The sequence below is a fragment of the Manis javanica genome, chromosome 14, assembly GCF_040802235.1.
Source record: "Manis javanica isolate MJ-LG chromosome 14, MJ_LKY, whole genome shotgun sequence".
In the NCBI taxonomy this organism is placed as follows: domain Eukaryota; kingdom Metazoa; phylum Chordata; class Mammalia; order Pholidota; family Manidae; genus Manis; species Manis javanica.
Window position 1 is genome coordinate 87,345,252 of NC_133169.1, and position 21,510 is coordinate 87,366,761.

General features: G+C 51.5%; 3 protein-coding genes across 3 annotated transcripts; 2 read left to right on the forward strand and 1 right to left on the reverse strand.

Moving 5' to 3' along the window:
* The first annotated feature begins 149 nt into the window (after nucleotides 1-149).
* On the forward strand, nucleotides 150-2,597 carry LOC118971980 (SLC35A4 upstream open reading frame protein). Its single transcript, XM_037016067.2, has 3 exons — nucleotides 150-319; nucleotides 1,333-1,431; nucleotides 2,013-2,597. The coding sequence occupies exons 1-3, from the start codon at nucleotides 305-307 to the stop codon at nucleotides 2,208-2,210; spliced, it is 312 nt and encodes a 103-aa protein (XP_036871962.1). The 5' UTR covers nucleotides 150-304; the 3' UTR covers nucleotides 2,211-2,597.
* A 44-nt stretch (nucleotides 2,598-2,641) lies between these two features.
* SLC35A4 (solute carrier family 35 member A4) lies at nucleotides 2,642-4,548 on the forward strand. The gene is given in 3 exon segments (XM_017652169.3): nucleotides 2,642-2,785; nucleotides 2,787-3,289; nucleotides 3,291-4,548. Coding segments are annotated over 3 exon segments (1,071 nt in total). The 3' UTR covers nucleotides 3,715-4,548.
* Nucleotides 4,549-4,853: 305 nt separating this feature from the next.
* LOC108392115 (uncharacterized) lies at nucleotides 4,854-14,447 on the reverse strand. Its single transcript, XM_073221485.1, is given in 11 exon segments — nucleotides 4,854-5,634; nucleotides 5,705-6,013; nucleotides 6,595-6,903; nucleotides 8,428-8,477; nucleotides 8,558-8,598; nucleotides 8,600-8,762; nucleotides 9,909-10,045; nucleotides 12,593-12,679; nucleotides 13,562-13,635; nucleotides 14,219-14,338; nucleotides 14,421-14,447. Coding segments are annotated over 11 exon segments (1,476 nt in total). The 3' UTR covers nucleotides 4,854-5,475.
* Between the last annotated feature and the right edge of the window lie 7,063 nt (nucleotides 14,448-21,510).

Genomic DNA, 21,510 nt, shown 5'->3' on the forward strand with positions numbered 1-21,510 from the left:
GCCACCATGAGCTCATCAAGGGGCGGAAGACCCTCGAGGCGAACGTGCGCGGCGCACACACGCGCACGAATGAGATCATCGCGCCCAGGTCGTATGCGCGCGCGCACACGCAGCCTGTGTCTCGAAGGGAAGAGTCACGAGAGGGCATCTGCGAAAAGGAGACCGCCCGGCCTCGGCCGCCAGGAAAACGCCTCTACCCTTTTCAAAAATACCCGGGAAGTTCTTCCGCCCTCAGTAAAGATGGCCGTAACACTTGGCGTGAGGAAGGCGGGGCTGCGCCTGCGCAGCAAGTTCGGCGGGGAAGATGGCGGATGACAAGGTGAGTGGATGTGGAGGTTAGGTTAGCTGCAGTCTGGGGTGGTCTTCACATCTTTTTAGTCCTGAGAAGAAGCGCACTGGAGCGGCTCGTGGGCCTGGAGCAAGAGGGCTGCCCCTTATTTCCCTTAGGGCTGACTTTCACTCTTGCTGACCCCTTCAGCAGTGGGGAGGAAGTGCCGGAGCCCTGCGAGGTAGGAGGAGCCGGGGATTCCCCACGTGCCCCCTCCCGAGACCATCAGGATCCTTAATTATTCTCACACTCAAAACATTCATTCTGACACACACCTCACCCTGCTCTATCCCCTAGCCCCCGAAATTTCTCTCCCAAATACACGATATTTCCAATCCACGCGGCTACTCACACCCTCATTCAGACACTCCCTTGCGCACACATTGAATGTCATACTTAGAAGCGATCAGAATCCCTCGGTTCATTTACGTTCACTCTTGTAGCCACCCTCCGCATCCAGTCGCATATACGGTTTAGGAATGGCCTTGGGAGAAGGGAAAGCCCTTGCAGAAATCAGGATTACCCCCAAATTGCCCAGGGAACTGCCTCAGGCCTTTGCTCACTCACCATCTGTCTGGAAGTTCAGCATCACTCACACATTTACTAAGTACTGCTACCCCTTTTGTTAGGCCTATGGACGCAGGAGACAAGATAGACTAGTCCCACTATCAGATAGCTTATAGTCAAGTCACTAGTTATTACTTGATAAACCTAATTGAAGGTCCCTAACAGTTCCTCCTGTCTCCCCTACCACTGTTTGCTGTATAATATTCTGTAAGTGTGTTGTAAGTCACTGATGCAGAGCCCATCTCTCATCCCTTCCTTGGCCTGCGTGTGTTCTTTTACTTTTTGATGCCTTTCTTCCTGTACCACTGTTGCCTCAGGAAGATTTCATAAGAGGAGGTTTCTTGGGCTCACCCCTTACCCATGTCCGCAATCTGATAAACTTGAGCAGAGGATGGGTCTGGGTCAACCTGCTGAAACTAGCGTCTCCTTTGTGCTAGGATTCTCTGCCCAAGCTTAAGGACCTGGCGTTTCTCAAGAACCAGCTGGAGCGCCTACAGCAGCGTGTGGAAGACGAAGTAAACAGTGGTGTGAGCCAGGTAGAGCTGACTGCCCCCGCTCCCCTTAAGCTTTATTTGCCACTGTGCTTTTGAAGGGGTGATAAAGATTTATTCAGTAAATGCTTACTGACGTCCTGTTCTCTGTGACCCCAAGGAAAGTTTCCCTGAGAAAATGATACTTAACTGGGATCTTAAGTAGTAAACTATATAAGGAGGGGAGGAGGGGACATTCCAGGCAAATGGAATAGCATATATAAAGCCCTTGGGGTGGAAGGTAACAGGATGAACATGAGATGAAAGTTCAGTTAGGCTTCAGTAGTTCGGGAGCACGCCAGAACATTAGGCTGGAGAAGCAGGCAGGGGTCAGATTCCTCTCTCTGGCCTTGTAGCAGCAGGGTTCTGTGATTGGAGCCTTCTAACTCCAGTGTTTTGAGATCGTGTGGTCAGTATTCCTAGGTTCTTTTTATGCCTCCAGAACCTTGAGAACTCTTTGGAGAGAACTGTAGAGCTTCCCAGAGTAAAAAGGACCAAGCAGTGGGGTGCTCGGAGCCCAGCTTGAGTAGCTCTTAGGAGAGAAGGGGAGAGCCTGGCTCAGTTTCCTCCTACATTTTCCTCCACAGGATGGCTCGCTCCTGTCCTCCCCATTCCTCAAAGGCTTCCTGGCCGGCTACGTGGTGGCCAAACTGAGGGCATCAGCAGTATTGGGCTTTGCTGTGGGCACTTGTACTGGCATCTACGCAGCTCAGGCATATGCTGTACCCAATGTGGAGAAGACGTTGAGGGACTATCTTCGGTCACTGCGCAAGGGGCCCGACTAGCTCTGGATCCTGTGGGGGAGGCGAGATGAGCAGCTGGGGCCTGCAGGTAGAGGCCTTGAGACCACAGATGCCCTATCTAGCTTCCCCAGCTGTCACCCATTTGCTATCTCCAACTTGTCCACTGCCATCCTCCTCGCTTCCCGTCCTGCAGAGGGTGGACAGTGGCTCATCAGCCAGTACCTTGGACTCCTTCCCCCCATAACTGCCTAGACTGGCCCCAAGACTGTGGCTTCTAGGGCCACCAGCCCCTTCCTCTTCCAGCCCTGACTGTGGAGTTTGCAGCTGACGCTGGTCCTCAGTTTCTCTCTGGCGATGTACCACGGCTCCTCCCTCCAGGGAGCCAGCTCCATAACTTCATTTTCCCCAAACATGTCTCAATCCCTACTGCCCCCCTTGCAAGCTGTACAAGCCGTCGAGGGTCAGGTTTGGGCATGAGTGTAGAGGATGGGGGTATGCCAGGCCTGGGCCGTCCCAGGCAGGCCCACTGGACCCTGATGCTGCTCCTGTCCACTGCCACGTATGGTGCCCACGCCCCATTGCTGGCACTGTGCCAAGTGGATGGCCGCGTGCCCTTCCAAGCCCTCCTCAGCCATGCTGCTGACTGAGCTGACCAAGCTGCTGTTGTGCGCCTTCTCCCTCCTGGCAGACTGGCAAGCATGGCCCCAGGGGGCTCCACCCTGGCGCCAGGCTGCCCCCTTCGCCCTATCAGCCCTGCTCTATGGCGCTAACAACAACCTGGTGATCTATCTGCAATGTCACGTGGATCCCAGTACCTACCAGGTGCTGAGCAATCTCGAGATCGGAATCACAGCCCTGTTCTACTGCCTCTGCCTCCAGCACCGCCTCTCTGCGCGCCAGGGCCTGGCACTCATGCTGCTCATGGCAGCAGGGGCCCGCTGTGCAGCTGGTGGCCTCCAGGACCCTGGACACACCCTTCCGGGGCCCCCTCCAGCCGCTGCCGCTGGCCGCATGGCCCTGCGTCTCACTCCGCGGGGACCGCTGCTGCTCATCCTGTGCTGCCTCATCTCGGGCTTGCCGTCCGCGTACACAGAGCTGCTCATGAAGCGGCAGCGGCTGCCTCCGGCTCCAGAACCTCTTCCTCTACACATGCGGTGTGCTTCTGCACCTAGGCCCGCACGCTGGCGGTGGCCCTGGCCCAGGCCTCCTGGAGGGCTTCTCAGGCTGGGCACTCGTGGTGCTGAGCCAGGCCCTGAACGGGCTGCTCGTGTCCACTGTCCTGAAGCACGGCGGCAGCATCACCCGCCTCTTCGTCGTGTCCTGCTCGCTCGTGGTGAACGCTGCGCTCTCGGCAGCCCTGCTGCGGCTGCAGCTCACAGCCACCTTTTTCCTGGCCGCGCTGCTCATCGGCCTGGCTGTGCGCCTGTACTATGGCAGCCGCCAGCCCCCAACCACCTCCACCCTGACGCCTGAGCCTGTAAGCTGGGCGCCCCCATCAGAGCTGCTTTCCAGCCCCAGCCCACCTCCACCCCCAAAAGTCCTGTAAAAAGTGCCTTGTGAGAAAAGCTGGGAAGGGAGAGCAGCCAGGTTAGTCTCTAGAGGTGTGTGGATGAGCGGTTACGCCTGGAAAACGCAAAGACTGGGTTTGGTTAAGGAAGCCTTTACCTGCCCCTCCCTTAGCCAAGCCCTCCCAGACTAAGGAATTGGGAGAGCGTCAGTACCTGTGCCTGAGAAATGACCCCACGCCTGATGGAGGAGGCTCCCCGCCTCATTCGGATGAATGCATTTGCTTAAGTGGGGTGAGGGCACCAGTTGGCTTTCCTTGCTTCCTGTGGTCACACCAGCAGACCGCTGCACCCAGGCCTGGGGCTGGCTGCGGTGCCTGACTCCTCCCCAAGGGATACTCACCCCCCACTGTCATGCAGGAAGGCCCGGTTGTCACAGATTACACACCCCTCGCCCAGCCACTCTGCCAGGCTACCCCAGCTCCCGCGGCACTCGGAACATGGGGCCTCTGCACTCTCCACCGGATGACTCTGCAGCCTTTGTTCGGGAAACCTCAGAGAGGGCTGGCGCTTGACTCGTCTCGGAATGCTTCCCCTGGGCCCTGACTCAGGCCTACACTCAACCTCTCTGCTCGCCCAAAGGGCTCTCTTGAAGCCCGCTGCTCCTCTGTGCCCCTAGGAGATAGCATCCATCCCACTCTGGGTCCTGCCCCTGCCTGGGAGTGTCCCAGCCCCCAAAAGCCTAGGGAAGCTCTACACAGAGTGACCAAGGACCAGGCACAGGGAAACTTGTACAGCTCAATCAGTGACTCTTAACTGCGTAAGCAATAAGGTCTTAATAAATTGTTCTGGGGTGCAGGTAGTTCCTACAATCACCTCTGATTGTCCTGCGTGTTCTCTGTTGGCATATAGTTCCTCAAACATAATGTCCTTCCCCTGGTGCCCTGAGTATCTTAATCCTGGGGTAATTCTTAGACTAGGCAGAAAGGCTGTTTATTGCCAGGAGCATTATCTGGTTTGAGGACTCCATGGGACTGAGATTATTCTCTGTCAGCAGAGCTTTTGAAACCTCTGAAGCACAAAACTCGGGCCCTGAGGAATTTGGAGGGATTTTGGTACTGGAAGGTGCTGCACCTAGAAAGACGAGCTAGTGTCTAGGCTGGAGAAGAGCTCGTAAGAACTCAGTGTGGTTTTGATTCTCATTTCCTCTGACTCCCTCACGGATACTCCTGCCTGTCATCTCTCCTTATGGCTGGTGGAATGTCAGGCCCTGTTCCTGTGGCGGAATACCTGGTAGGCTGGTTAAAAAAATAAAATGTCCCAGATCTATTGAAACAGAATCTTACAGAGCAGAGTTTGAGAATCTTTTTTTCTCTTTTTTCTTTCCTTTTTAAAAAAATAAGCTTCCTAGGTGATTCTGATGCATAGTACAGCTTGTAAACCACTCCTGTCCAGTGTAGACCATAGCCAATAAGGCATGAATGAATTCTAATTCTGCCACTTAGCTGACTCCTTAGGCAGTTACTTAACCTCTCCTAGCTTTAGGTGCTGTATCTCTGAAATGGGAGTCAAATAGTAGCTACTACTGGTAGGGTAGTAGAAAAGCCTAAATGAAATAACGGATATTAGGCACTCAACAGGGACTGGCACAATGAGACCATGTTAGTGGTATTAATTATCCATAATGAAGGTTAGTTTGGTTATCGTGACCCAACTTCCTCTCCTCTTAGGACCCTTAAGAGAGGAAACTGCTTCTGCAGGATTCCTGGTCATCACATATCTCCCTAAGGCAAGGATCCAGCCTAGTCTGTATCCTGCCGAAGCTGCTGGTCCTGGGCTTGTAGCTCCTGGTTCTGTGTGGCCAGGTTGATGGTGTCTTGCAGGATGCTGGCCAGCAGGCTGCGGTAACGATGCTCTGTGGTCCCAGCCTGCTCCTCCAATAGCTCCCGCCAGGTGTGGCCCTGTGGCCAGATTCAGAGGTGCCTGTCAGTCAGCCTGAGGACTAGCTCCAGGTGTGCCTTCTGTCCCCACGGACCTGCCGCATGTCTGAGCTCAGGCAGCCTACATGTGCAGGTCAAAGAGGGCTACCAGGCCCTGCTCTGCGGTGTTCCACTCTGCCTGGAGGGTCCCCAGCTGGAGTCTCAGCACTGTCTGCTCCAGGAGCCATCTCTGCCTCTCTTCCGAGACCTTCAGTAATAATACACATTTTTTGTTCAATGCCACCTGTATGCCAGGCTCTGTTCTAAGCACTTCATGCATATTATCTTGTTTTATACAATGATAACCATGTGAGGCAGTTGCCATTTTACAGATTTGGAAAGAATGGATCAGAGAAACGAACTAACTTGCCCAAATGCACTGAGACGACATGCCTTTCACTGGTCCACCATCATCCTCAGGGTAAAATCCAAATTCAGAGGCATGGCACACACTGGTCTTCTTAGCCTTGCCTCTGACCATGTGCCTGCCAGGCCCCAACCAGGTGGACAATTTGCATTACCCAAAAGCTGCTTTGCCTTTGTCTCCCTCTGGACCTTTGCTTATACCCCACCTCCCCCCAACACACAGACACACACGCGTTATTACTGAGCGCCTCTGTGGGATGAGCACAAATTGCCCCTGCGGAGCTCAGTCTACTGAATTCCTCTGGCTGATTTGTCCTTTAAATCTCAGCTTAGATGACATCTCTGATCCACTCCAGCCTGGATCGGGTATACCTCCTTGTTCCCATAAGCCCCTGCTCCCCCGATCACAGCACTTAGCACTGAAAATTGCCTCATCTCCCCCCAACAAAACTGTGAGGGCCGCGAGAGAGAGTATGGCCCAGGCTGTTGGGACCGGGGCTGGCTCCCAGCCAGCCCCCAGCACAGTGCATGGCCCAGTTAGAGGGAGCCTCAAATTTCCTATTTGACCCTCCTCACCTTTTCTCCAGCCACTAGTCCTTTGACTTGGTCACCTGCCACCACCACCTCCTGTTCCAAACGCTTCAGTTCCTCTTGGATCCAGATTTGGTGCTGTTCTTGCAGTCTCTGTCTCTGGGCCTGGGCCAGGAAGAATTGCAGGGCCACATCTGGTGTCTGCCAGGACCTAACTGGCCCAGAAGAACCTACAGCCCAGACAGACTCAGAGGCCACAGTGGGAGAAGAGAGAGATTGACTCTGCCAGTGGGTGCTGTGGAAGCCATAAGGTCCTATACCCCTGAACTGACCCAGTAGGAAAGCAGCCTGTTCCTATGCCCCTCCCTTAGGTAGCCCTTCAGGTCCTTTGCTGGCCAGAAGCTCCACAGTTCTCCCTGATACTGGGGCAGGGCAAGCAGAAAACATATTAGCTGGGCTCTGCAGCTGTTCACCAATAGCTTCCAGTTCTGGGGTACATGAGGTACTACTGCCTGGTCTCCAGAATCCCTGACAGGATGCTTTTGGTGGAGCCCAGATCCTAGAGATGCTGTTCCTCCAGTGAAGGAAAATGCAGTTAAACACAACAAAGGTGGAGAAAACACACACACCTTCCACCCCGAGAGGCCGGGGCTGCCTGTGACTTCCTGTTGAATCCATCACCTGCTCAGAATGTATTAGGAGTGGGAATTCATGCCCCAGGGCAGCATGGGTTATGCTCAGGGCTTTAAAATCACACCAAGGTGTCAGCCCATTCTTTTCTTAGCTGTATGACCACAGGCAGGTGACTAGACTTGAGTTTCCATTTCCTCATCTGTAAAGTAGAGCTGATAAACTGGGTGGAGAACATGAAATAAGGCCCCCAAAATACTGAATTGGCAGGCACTGTTCAGTAAATGGGAGCTCACGTGTCTAATTCTCAAGGCCGGGAGCAGTAGGAACAACTTTCAAGGGATTATGAGAAGGGAGAAGGACCAGGAGGAGCTGAGAGGAAGCAGCATTCCAGCCCCCGTGTGTCAAATCATGAAAGACAGCGCCCCCTTGTGCACGAGAGAGGCAGGTCATGCGCCCTAAGGGGGTGCAAGAGACCACATTGAGTCTAAGGACTCGGATGTGTTTGCACCTCTGCTGCCTTTGTTTATGCCAGTGACCCGGGTGATTGAGAGCCATTCTCTGCTGAGGCTGTTTGTCACCCAGGAAGTGGGTGCAATGTTGTCTTCCTTGCTTAAAATAATTCTGTGGCTTCCCCTTGAATTCAAGACCAACTCCAAACATCTTAATACATTTACAGCCTTATATGACCAGGCCCCTACTTCAGTCTCCAGTCATTCTTTTTTTTAACTGAAATATTGTTGATATACAACCTTATATTGGTTTCAAATGTACAACACAGTGGTTCATCCAGTCTTTTTCTCTAGACTCTCTTCCTGAAACTCTGTTCTCCAACAAATCGAGTCCCCCAAAGAGATCAAGAACTTGCTTACCTCTGAGACTGCTTCTTATTTCCTCTGCCTGGAACGATCTTCATTCATTTTTGCTGGCCACATCCTTCAGGAATCAAGTTCCTCCATAAACTCTTCCTTCCCTCTCTTTGTCAAGACTAACTTAGATGCCCCATAGAACCCTGTGTTGATAGCCCGTCAGAGCCCTGATAATGGAGTTGTCATTGTTTTTTCAGCAGACTGTAAACTCTATGAGGACAGTGATTTCCCAGGGCCTACAGAAGTGTTTGGGAATCAATATACTAATGAGGGAAGGATGGGTCCCCTCTTACTGCTCTGTAAACGGAGGAGAGGAAGGCAGACATCAGTGGGGCTCCCAAGAGGTTGGATGAGAAGACATCCCAGTGGTTCGGGGCACCCCTTTGAGCATCCGGCTTCCTGGGCACTGACTCCAGGCTTTCACCACCTATGGGGAGAAGGTTCAGGGTGGCCTCTGGCCATTGCTGGTCCGAGTACTTCCAGGCCTCAGGTTGCTCACCGGCAATTGGGCAATTGTCGCAGAGCCCTGCCCAGCTTCCTGAGCCCACTCTGTCAGGGTGGCCCCGAGGAGGCGTGCATGCAGGCTCTTCGGGCCAGCCCGGCGGGCCCAGGGCTCTTCCACTGCATCCCGCAGGGAGGGCCTTGCCTGTTTCCCCAGCATCCTCCTTCCCGCAGTCCCCAACAGAGCAGCCTGCAGCAAGCTCGGGGAGCTTCCTAGGAAGGGGAGACCCCCAGGGAATCATTCCTTCCTCTGGACTCCAAAGCTCACTGTCTATAATACTTTAAATTTTTATAATGTATAAAATAAGCTAACACCTATCAGACTCTTACATGTGCTCAATGGCATTGTGCTAAGGTTTTTCTCGGATTGCCCAATCCACACCACTCTCCAGTGAGTCAACAACTCTAATTCATGCTGCCTCCCCCCCACATTTCTCAGATGAAGCAACTGAAGCTCAGAGGGGACAAGCAACTTCCTGGGCAGCGGCAGAGCTGAAACCCAAGCCCAGTTCTGTCTGGCACTGAAGTCTGTGCCCTTAATCATAATACCGAAACTGGCCTATAGATAAACACACTTCTGTCCCTCACTGCTTTATCCTTGAGGGCGGGAAGGGTTCCAGATTAACTTCCTCATTCCACAGGGCCTGGTGCAGGAAGGAGGAAGTCTGGGAATATGTTGGTCTAATGAATGTGTGTTTACTGATTTTAGAGACAATAGGAAAGCCAGACATTTTTTTGCTCTTTTATTGCGCAATTTTCAAACCTATACAGTGTATAAGAAATCCATCTACAGGGACTCTCTTGTCCCCTCCTGGCGTGAGTCGGGAGCTCTGTCCTTTCACTTTATCTCTAAATAAAAGCCTGTACCTTGCTCTCCTAAAAAAAAAAGAAATCCATCTACTTATTCCCCAGCTTCAGCACTTGTCAGCTCGGCCATTCCTGTTTGATCCTACCACCCGCTTGACCTGCCCCCAATCTCTGACATGGTATCATTTCACACAGGCTTGATTTTTAATGGGTGTGTGAAAATAGGAAGTGCCTTCCCTTTCCTGAGCCTCCCTTTCCTCATCTGTAAATTAAATCAGCCTTATGAGGCTGTGGCAAGGATGAAAGGTATTAGACAGTGTAAAAATGCTTGGCAAACTGCTGAAGGCCTTTGCAGGGCGAGGGGCTGCTTTTACTATAGACCCTGCCATCCCAGACTTTGGCAGCCTCGCCATCCTGGGACCTTTCTGAATCCTGCCCCTCTCAGATGGTCAGGCTCTTTCTAAGCTGGGGTTGGGGCTGTGGCTGGTTGGGTGAGAGGGTGGGGTAGGCCTAAGGCCAGATCCCAGAGCTTCCCAAAGAACCCCGGGCAACCATGAGGGTCCAGAAGAAAAAGAAGAAGGCCACTGTAGTTGTTTCCTTCCAGGAGCCATGAGACAGTCCAGGGCCGAGAGCCCTCTGCCTGCTCACCAACAACCTCACCAGCCAATACCTGTAGCAGGGGGCAATCTCTGCCAGAGGGAAGGCGGAGAAAAGATGTCCTGACACCTCAATAATAAAAAGACAACCCAAGTTAAACCTGACTAAGTAAGGTGACAATCAACAAAAATGGCAGAGGGGGGAATTCTGGGGGTCCCTCCCCAGATACATCTGGCAAAAATGGTGAGAATCAACCTTATAGAACTCTGGGAGACAGTCAAAGGTTTATGGCAACTAAGTGAATGCTTAACCAGGAGAAACGCAACTTAAGTTTGATAAAAGATCATACTTACATCATAAAACATATGATGTTTTATCTCACCCTAGCCCCAGCCTCCTCCCAAGCACAGAGGTGGTCGTGAAGACAAAGGCCCACATATCTGGTTACTTGGTTCTCTGGGGAGCAGTTCACATCATGTTCCCAAGGAACGTGTGTTTGTCTGTTTTGACTGTCTGGGGATCCCCACCAGGACTGATGAAAGGGGTTTCCCGTTGTTCTCCTATCTTGAATCTCTCTCAGGGCAGAACAACCATGGCAGAGGACAGTCCCTCAGACCATTGAAAAATGAAAGAACAGGCAGAAATAATAGTTGGGGAAAATGATAAACACATGGAAAGATGGGGAGGAAAAGTTGGAAAGTGAGATTTTAGGGGAATAAGGACGTTGAAAAGTTCCCACATGTACTGGGGACCTTAGAAAGCCACACACATACCCAGGGCAGGATGCATGTTCAGAAAAAACCTGAGAAGACCGTAGCTTTCACCTTTAGCTGATTTTTAGGCTCAGCACAAGCAGGGGGTGAGGTGAAGGCAGAGCTGTAAATGGCCCAGCTAAGCATAGAATGAGCGACCCAACATAGAGCCAATCTGTAGAAACCTGGAAATTTTTTTTCTTTTTTCTTTTTCCTGACTTTTTTCCCCTCCTGTTCTACTCCTGCTTCTTACCTTTTCTTCCTTTTTCTCTTACTTAAAAAAAATTATTTTTGTCCCAACAGTTTAAGTAGTTTTTTCATGTCACTGTCTAACCACTGAGATAACAGAATGGAGACTTATGTAACCACAAACAATATGGTCCTTGCAAAAAATTGTTTTGAAAAGTAACTAAGCAAACAGATAACTGCAACCCATAACAAGCAACAATACAAACCCTGAAAAGGAGAGAGAATCTAGTTTTCAGAATTACCACATTATCATATACAAAATGTCAGAGGTCTAAGGAAAGGAGGGGAGACTTAAAAGGCCAAAACAAACAGAATACATTACAAAAAATACTAAAATTGGCCAGTTTCCAACAAAAAATTATCAAACATGCAAATAAAGTATGGCTCCATTCATAAGAACAAGAAGAAATGAACAAACTGATCTGAGGAAACACAGACAATGGATTCACTAGACAAAGACTTTAATTCAACTTCCTTAAATGTGCTCAGAAAGCTAAAGGGAATCAAGAAAATGATGTCTCATTTCTTGATTTCTCTGAATAGAGAATATCAATAGAAGGATAGAAATTGTAAAAAAAAAAAAAAAAGGACCTAAGCAGAAATTCTAGAGATGGAATTTAAAATCTGCTAGAGGGAAGATCTGAGCAGGCTCAAGGAAGAATCTCAGTAAGCCCAAAGGTAGGTCAAATAAGATATGCCTTCCCTTCGCTGAGCCTCATCTATAAATTAGGCCTGCCTCTCTTTCCTCATCTGTAAATTAAATCAGCATTATGAGGTTGTGGTATGAGTCTGAGGAACAGAAAGAAAAAAGAATGCAGGAAAATGAGACTAGGAGTCCTGTGGGATTCCGTCAAATGCACAAACACGCATAATGGGAGTCTCGGGAGAAAAGAGAGAGAAAGGGACAGGAAGAATATTTGAAGAATATTTGTGCAAAATTCCCCAAATTTTATGAAAGACATGAATCTATACATCCAAGAAGCTCAACTAATTCCAAGGAGGACTAACTCAAAGAGATCCCCACTAAGACACATTATAATCATACTGTCAAAAGCCAAAGTCAGAGAGGGAATCTTGAAAACAGAGAGAAGCAATTTGTTACAAGAGATCCTCAATAAGATTAAAACACAGTTACTCATCAGAAACCACGGAGGCCAGGAGGCAGAGAGATGACATATTCAAAGTGCCAAAAGAAAAAACCTGTCAACTATGGATTCTGTATTTGGCCAAACTATCCTTCAAAGATGTAGGAGAAATTAAGATATTCCCTGATAAACAAAAGCTGAGGGAGTTCATTGCTAGTAGACCTGCCTCACAAGAAATGCTAAAGGGAGTTTCTTTGGCATGTCAAAGGTGAGGAAAGGAGTTGACTCTCATGCTATCCTGGGCCTCTACATCCATATTTCAGCCAACCCCTCAAAGCAGTCAGAAGTCTCCATCAGATTTACAGGGCTCCTGGGGGCTGCAGGATCCTCAAGGCCCCTTGCCACACATGCTGGGTCCCAAGCCCCTCAGAAGGGTCAAGCCCTGGGCAGGACATGGTAACACTGAGCAGAGAGCAGGCCCTGTGGAGGAGCAGGTAGGATCAGGCCAAATGCCTAGGGGGCTGAGAGGTGCCATGTGCCCTCGGATCCTCACCTGCCTTCACCCCCTGCAGCCTGCACGTACAGCTGTGAGACAGCACTTGAGCCAGACACCTCCACTTCACCGGCATCTCCCACCACCCTGGAGGAAGGAAAGGCTAGGCTCAGCTCCTAAGCACCTGGGTTATGTCCAGCCCCCCAGAACCTCTTCACAGGGAGCCCATGGGGATCCCAAGAGCCTGTTAGAATCATCCCCAAGGTTCGAATCTCAGAGTACCCCCTAACAGCCTCTCATCTCATTATCTTATTTTTCTCCTGTCATCTGCCCATGGAGGGAAACAGAATAGCTGGGATTGCTCCCATTTTACAGATAGAGAAATTGAAGTTTTGCTCAGTGAGATACTCAAATCATCCAGGATGATAATGACTGAGTTGAAGTGTAAATGGATGGAGTAGAAGAGTGAGAGGAATGGGGACGTGGGATAAAGGGGTGATGGTGAGAGGAAGTCCTGGGAGCAAACCCAGGCCCTGTAAGCATGAGCCCAAGCTCAGGGCTTCCCTTCCCTGGGGTGGCAGTGAAGAGAAACCTCCAAGGGCTCAGTTTGGGGATGTCAGCCAGGCCTTCAGCAAGCACTCTCAGGCCCAGTTGGGCCCCGGATGCTCATGAACCCAGAGGAGCCGCATCCGGTACTGACAGGTTCTCGGACCCTGGAGAGCGCAGGTCCCGAGTCCTTCCTCGGGGACTGAGCTGGGATCACACAAGCAGGACACCCGTTACAAACCAAGTCTCTCCCAGCTTTCAGCTCAGATGATCCTCCCAGTGGAGCCCTGTGGGCCAATCAGGGAACCAAAGGTTAGCCATTCAGGCCGGAAAAGGGAAATCCAAGAGAGGCAAGCCTGCACGGGTGAGCGGCAGAGTGGGGCTAGATCCAAGCTCCTCTGTCTGCCCGCCAGTCTCAGGCTCTTTCTGCAGCATCACCGTGGCCTTGGCTCCCAGGTCGCCTCCCCCTCAGGTCCCACCTACCCCAGGCTAAGAGTACTAGGTGCAGAGTCAGAGCCCCTGAGCGGCAGAGCTTCCTCAAACAGCATCTGCAGCAGCTAAAATGGAGAAAGGGGTTCCGTGGGGATTGAGAAAGAATCAATCTGTCCTCCAACTTTCCTGAGGGTGAGGTCTGTGCCTGGCCCTGTGCTAGGTGCTATGCACACAGCAACCAGGACAGAAATAGCCCCAGGCCCCAGGGTTCACAGTGAGCCCGACACATGAGCAAACATTTTCAGTGGGAGCTGCAGTTTGCTAGGGCAGAGGCCCATGACAAGGGCCTGAGGCAGCTATTGATTTGGGGGCATTTTTGTGAAGCTCAAAAACCAAAATTTTCAAGTTTATTAGCATTATTAGTATTACCAAGAGCTTTAAAAATTAGCCCTCACTGGATATTTGATCTCTGCACACCATCTTACCTTGACCCTCACTCTATGGGCACCAGCCTCCTACCTTCCCTGACCTCTCATTAGCTGCATAGATTGACCCTGGCAAAATGTCCTATAGGGACCACAGGGCACTATAGGAACCGAGGGAGGGACACGTAGCCGAGGGTAGAGAGGGAATGTTCTCAAAGGTATCCTGGAGGAGGCAGCATTTGAGCTCATGAGATCGATGCCCGATGGCTCCACTGGGACTCACCTGAGGCACAAGCTGGGGTGCCTCTGTTTCCCGACCCCAAAGCAGCAGGTTCACGCTGTACCCTCGGCCCACCAAGCCCAGCGTGGGCTGGACTTGTGCTAGCAGCTTCTGCTCTGCCTCCTGCAGGGAGACCCAGGCGCATCCCCTGTCTCAGGTGCCCTGACCCAGCCCCCCCTGAGCAAAGGGCAGCACTAAGCATCACAGGATCCAGGGGCCTAAGGGCTCCCATCCTCCTCCATTGCCCGTCAGACCCTCTACCTCAGCAGCATCAGAGCCCAGGACTGTCAAAGGTGACGCATTGTTCCTCTGGGCAGGGCTGGGGTCAGCAGTGTCACTCCATCTTCACCGCCCTCATCTGCACCCCATCCCATCTCTGCCTGAGTCTCTGGAGTCCTGGGCTGAAGCAGGCGGATGCTCTTGGGCCCCCCCAGGAAGAGTGTGGGGTGACAGGTCTCCTCAGGGCTTGAGAAGGGTGGATTTCATATCAACTCTTGTTGGGGACACTGAGCTCCCAGCACTCCTGAGTCCTGGCCTCCCCCTTTGCCCCAGTTTCCTAACCTGAAATGGCCTTGCCCTCTGCCTCTCCCAAGAGGCTCTCCCAGGCTGCACCAGCTCTGAGAATGAACGTATGGGGGCTTCTCGCCTGGTCCTCTCCCTCACTGTACTTCCACCACCGTGGTCAGCCTGGCCTGTCGCTGCCAGTGAGGGCTGAGGGGCTGAGCTGCCCCGGCCCAAACCAGCCCCTGCGCTTGCCACTTCTCCACTCTCCGTGGCTTCCAGGCCTCTCAGATTGCCCTCAATAATTCATCCCCCTGATCTGAAGGCCTTGGGCGAGGCCTCTAAATAATAACTATCAAAGGAGGGCACAGTCCCATCTTTTGTGAGTCAGAACATTGCATGGGATTCTTCTTTTTTTCCCCTCTTATGAAAAATGTCAAACATATAACTGTGGAGAGAATAACATAATGAACCTCCAAGCACCTAGTTTCAGCAGTTATCAACTTATGGCCAGTCTTATTTCTTCTGTTCCTCTCCCCATCCTCAGTGGATTCTCTTGAAGCAAATCGCAGACATTTATATTTCATCCACAGCTATTTGGGCATATATTTATAAATGACAACCACCCTTTTAAAAAATATTATAACTTTATTGAGATGTGATTCATATACCGTACAATTCACCCATTTAAAGTATATATTTCAATGTTTTTTTAAAATATCTTTGCAGATATGTGTAACTATCATCAGTTAATTTTAGAACATTTCTGTAACTTTATAAAAACCTTTGGTTTCCCTTACTGTCACCTCCCTAGCCCCACTCCACCCTGACCCCTAAGCAACTACTAATCTACTTCCTATCTCTATAGAGTAGCGTATTCTGGACATTTCATAAAAATGGAATCACACAGTATGTGTTCTTTTTGTGACTGGCTTCTTTCACTTTGCATAATGTTTTCAGAGTTCATCCGTGGTATAGCATGTGTTGTACTCCTTTCCTTTCTGTGGCTGTTACGGAAAACCTGGAATGGATCGTCGATGGAAGAATAAAGCGGCACTCGGAGGGCTCGGAGGGTGGAGGTTTATTTCACACTGGTGGGCTCAGAGGGGAGTGATCTCCCAAGGTCTGAGCCCCGAGCACAAACAAGGGCAGTGATTTACACTTTTTTTTATATGTGACATTTCAGCGTGTGCAGCAAGCAGGGTGAAAGGGGAGCCTGCAGGAGTGAGGCCCAGAGGAGTGAGGGGAGGGCGGCCGGGAGTGTGCTGCTGACCTTGCCAAGGAAGCGCCCAGAGGAGGGAGAGAAGAGCGGAGGGACCGAGGGTTTTCTGCTGACCTTGTTGGCTGTGTTGAATATATTTCCCTCATCACTCCCCCCTCTGATGCCCCTTTAAATACTTTGTTTTAGGGGGCATCATCATCTTGGTTTATGATAGGGTCATAATGGCTTGCATTCATATTTTCAACCACTTTGAGCTAGGATTTTTCCCCCTGAGGACAGTGCAAAGTTGTATAGCTTAGGGTTTCTCCATTCTGATGTGGTTTGGGTGGTTAAGCACAGTCCAAATAGGTATAGAGGTAACATTATGGAGAGGTACTGGGGAGATGCAGGCTGAGGCTTGAGTTTAGTTAGGAAAGGCAGGTAAGCACAGCAAAACAGTCTATGACTATGCAATAGACAATAGAAAGGGCAACTTTTTGAGGGACAGTCCAGTCAGAGGGGGCAGCAGCAGAGAGTCCAATGTCCAGGATGAAAGATCCCACTCCAGCGAGGGCCAGTATCCACGGCGTGCAGGTGTTTATTAGTCAGAGGGTAATCGTCGAATACAATACGACCGTGGAGAGGATTCTGAATGTCTGGCTGGGCCTTCCACTGATGTATTTCTTTGTCCGGATTATGGACCTTTTTCACTCTGGAATGATGGACCCACAGAGTGATGCCTGCAACTCTGAGGGCAATAGGAGTGGTTAGAACAACAATGTGGGGGCCAGTCCACTGAGGCTTGAGGGGGTCCCTTTTCCAATCTTTGACCCAGAATGAGCCCCCCACCTGGAAGGAATGTACTGGGGTTCCTAAGGAGAGCAGCTCTCTTTCTGTGGTATATTGTTGTAGCTTATTTAGGGTGGCTTCTGAGGCTTGGAGCTGTTCCCTCACTCCCTTATCTCCTATTTGGTGCAGGTTCCCTTGAAGGTTTCCTAGACCTGAGGGTGGGAGGGCCTCCATACACTAATTCAAAAGGGGAAAGGCCTTGAGTCCTGGGTGTGCAGCAAGCATGCAGGGGAGCCAGGGGCAGTAGGTCCAGCCACAGGAGGCCAGTTTCTTGGCAGAACTTACCTCAGGTTCCCTTGAGGGTGCAATTTATTTGCTCTCCTTTCCCTGAACTCTGTGGCCTATATGCATTGTGGAGTTCCCAGGTAATGTTGAGAGATTTAGTTAAGATCTGTACTGCATCTGCTACAAAGGCAGATCCACTGTCACTGTGAATTGTAGGCAGGTTTTGGCTACCTCCTGGCTTCGTTCTGTCCTGGCTGGGAGGCTGGACCCACCCAGAGTATGTGCACACTACCACTAGGAGGTATCTGAGTCCTCTGCTTGGCTGGACATCTGTGAAGTCTATCTCAAGGTCTTCAGAGGACGCAACTCCTGCCCTTTAGACACCTGGCAGGGGTCACGGTGCAGATCGAGCATTATTTCTGGTGCAAGTCACGCACTACTCACTTATTGCTGGGCATGATGCTGGCAACTGGCTGATGTAGTATTGCTTTTTGAGGAGGGCTTCCAGTGCAGTTTTTCCTAGGTGGGTGAGCTGATGGTATTTGCTGACTAGATGCCTTCTGGTTGCAGTCGGGACACAGATGCATCCATCGGGCAGCATTCACCACACTTTTTCAGTTAGGGTGGCTCCTTTAGCCATGGGCCAGTCCTTTGCTTTTTCAGTGCACTTGGGTGGAGGGACCTCCACTGGGGGTGTTAGGGCCATGGTGAGGGAAGGACCTTTACCTGTTTCTTTACTGGCTGCTGCTCTAGCTGCTTCATCTGCCAGCCGATTCCCCTGTGTTACAGGGTCGTTTCCCTTTTGGTATCCTTTGCAATGCAGAATTGCTACTTCTTTTGGGAGCCAAACACCTTTGAGAAGTCTTAGTATTTCTTCCTTGTTCTTGATTGCTTTTCCTGCTGTGGTAAGGAGACCTCTTTCCTTGCAGATGGTCCCATGTATGTGCACAGTGGCAAAGGCATATCGGGAGTCAGTGTAGATGTTGGCTCGCTTGCTCTAGCTGATGGTGAGGGCTTGAATGAAGAACTGCAGTTCAGCCCGTTGTGCTGACCATCCGGCCGGCAGGGCTTTTGCTTCTAAGACCTCAGTGGCAGTAGTTACTGCATAACCTGCTCTCCGGATACCCTCTTGTAGGTAACTGCTGCCATTACTGAATAGTGTGAGTTCTGGATTTTGTATTGCTTGATACTGCAAATCCGGGCGACTTGTGTAGACTTTGACAGTTACTTCGGAGCAGTCATGATCTGGTCTCCCCTGTTCGGTGGGGAGGAAAGTTGCTGGATTCAGTGTCCATACTGTTTCAAGAGTGATCCGCAGGTTTTTACAGAGGAGTCCCTGGTATTGCGCCAGCTGAGCTGGAGAGGAAGCAGTGTCCCTGTGTGTTCATGAGGGATACAATAGCGTGGGGGACCTTGACATTTAGTTCTTGTCCCAGGATACGTTTATCTGCTTCCTTAATGAGTAGAACTGTGGCTGCCAGTGCCCTGAGGTAGGGTGGCCATCCTGCTGCAACCAGGTCCAGTCTCTTTGACAAGTATGCAACCGGCCACTGCCAGGGCCCAGCGGTCTGTGTGAGAACCCCGAGGGCCACTTTTTCCTTTTCATGTATGAAGAGATTGAGGGCTTTTCTATACCTGCCAGGCCTGGGACTGGTGCCTGTCCTAAAGCAGCTTTTATTTCCAGGAAGGTGGCTTTTGCCTCTTCTGTCCAGACAGGGGTCTCTCGGTCTGGCCCCCCAGGAGACCGTAAATGGGTTTTGCCATTGCTGAAAATCCCAGAATCCAGTTTCAGCAGAACCTTGCAGCCCCCGGGAATTCTCGTAGGCCCTTCTTTGTCTGGGGCTGGGGTGAGGAGGTAATGATCTTTTCCCTCTCCGGCCTTAGTGTCCTTTTTCCCTGGGTGAGGAGGAAGCCCAAGTAGTGGACTTGCTACTGGCAGATTTGTGCCTTTTTCCATGAGACTCAGTATCCCAAGTCTGACAGGAGTTGGAGGAGGGCCTTTCTGCCTTCTGCACAGTTCTCTTGGGTGTCACTGGCAAGGAGGAGGTCACCTACATACTAGAGAAGGGAACAGCGCCTGGCTTCCCTCAGAAAACTGGCAAGGTCTGCGGCCAGTGCCTCTCCAAAGAGAGTGGGTGAGTTCTTGAGCCCTTGCGGCAGCCACGTCCATGTTGACTGCATCTGCCACCCCATACCTGGTTCAGTCCATTCAAAGGCAAACAAGAGCTGGCTTTGGGGGGGCCAGCTGGAAGCAGAAGAAGGCATCTTTTAAGTCTAGGCAAGTGAACCATTTGGCAGACCCCAGGATCTGGCTGAGGAGGGTGTACAGATTTTGGACCACCCGGTGTAAAGAAACAGACAATTGTTGATGGCTTGCAAGTCCTGAACCAGCCAGTACCCTCCTCCTGGCTTTTTGATTGGTAGAAGCGGGGTGTTCCAGGGTGACTGACACTCTATCAGAATGCCTGCATCTCTGAGTCTGGTCAGGGGTCCCTGGATGCCTGCTCTCGCCTCTTGTGAGAGAGGGTACTGTTGCTGTCTGTGTGGCTGCGCCCCTGGAGCCAATTCTGCAATGACAGGGGCTTGGTTATGAGCAAGTCCAAGCCAGTTGTCTTCAGCCTATACTGAGGGGAAGGCGGCTCTGACTTCAGGTGGGCTGCTTGAGTGGGTCTGGGTGCAGAATAGCCTCCACTCCTCTTCCCTGGGTGTGGTTATTGCCAGTATGAGGGACCCTGGCTCTTCTTGGCCTGGGTTCAGTTTGAGGCCAGTGTGTCCAGTTGGTTCAAAAGTTATTTGAGTTCTGAGCTTTGAGAGTATATCTCGGCTGAGGAGGGGAACGGGGCACTCAGGCAGGAAGAGAAACTCATGTCAGATCTTGCGGCCTCCACGTTCACGTTGGCAGGCTTGGCAGAAGTGTTGCTGGACTGCCTTTGTCCCAGTGGCTCCGAGGACAGTTGCAGTCCTTCCACTGAAGGGAGTTAAGGGCAGGGTGACCACAGAGTGTTCTGTCCCTGTGTCAACTATAAAAGTCATGTGTTGGCCGCCCACTTTCATTCTGACCATGGGCTCCTGGGGGCCGAGTGGAGAGAGCCCGGTCCCTGTCACTCCGGGTCTGTCCCTGCCAGGCCAGCGAGCCCTTCCCCGTGGGGCTCCTCCTGGCAGCGACCGGGCTTCGGGGCTTTGCCTCGGTTGGGGCATTCGTTCTTCCAGTGCTCCTTCTTTTTACAGTAAGCGCACTGGTCCCTGGCTAGGGGGGTCCTAGGCTTCCCCGCTCCTGGTGGCTGGCTTTTCTCTGCCTTTGGTCATCTCTCTCTTTCTTTTAGAGCAGCTGCCAGGAGGCTGGCCTTTTTCTTCATTCTTTTTTCAGCTTATCCGTCGGCCTGAACTTCTCTATTTAGAAAGACTTTGTTGGCAATTTCAGTGAGCTCAGTGATATTCATCCAGTGAAGACTTCAAGTTTTTGGAGCGTCTGTCTGATGTTTGGGGAAGCTTGGGCCACGAATGAGGTGTTGACCATCTGTTGGCTCTCTGGTGCCTCAGGGTTGAAGGCATCTGACAGCAGATGCAATAAGCTTCACACAGTCTTAATAGTCCCCAGGGACTTTCCTGGTAGTTGAGTGACTGAAGATACTTTGGTCATATTCATAGGCTTTTTGGACTCAGCTTTGATCCCCTGGAGGATAGAGTCCTGATAGTGGCGGACCTGATATTGCTGTCCCTCGGGGGTGTGAAGTCCCACTAGGGGTGGTCCTCGGGGAAAGCGATTTCAGCCCATGCACCCCGATCTTCCAGGTATTGGTGAGCCCCTCTTATGATCTGCCTCCTCTCTTCCGTGTTGAACAGGGTGCAGAGAAGCTGTTGACAGTCTTTCCAGATCGGCCGATGGGTTTGGAAGAGGGATTCCATGAGATCAACCAAGACTTGTGGCTTCTGAGTATGTCAGGGTGTTGTGTTTCCAACTGAGGAGGTCAGTCGTGGAGAAGGGTTGATAGGAAAGCATGGACTGGCTGGGCCAGATGGTCCCATCTTTATCACGCCCCTCAGGCTCCCACGTCTCTCACACCAGCATCTGAAGGGTGCCTGCTCCCAGTCAAGGGTGCAGTCTGGCTGCTGGTATGGGGGAGAGTGGGTCTGCTGGTTCTGGAGGTGGTGGGGAAGCAGGGTGTCCAGGACCAGGGGACTGGGTGCTGACGGCCTTGGGGTGCATAAGGGGGCAATATTGGCTTTTCCTCTGGATCACCAGCAAGAATTTGCTGAGGCTCAGGCTTCTGTTGATCCTTTGCGGGCTGCTTTGTTGAGGCAACTAAGACCCTACCTTATCCCTGCCTGCTGCAAGCAGATTGCACCCAAGGGAGAAGGGTCTGGGCGGGTTCTAACCAGGAGTCCATATGTGGGAACTGGTCAGGATGGCCTGGTTCTCCAGTGATGACCCGCCAGACTTGGCAGACTGTTGGGACATCTAGGGTCCCTTCTGGAGGCCACCCTACACTGAAGGTGGGCCATTTGGATTCACACAGGG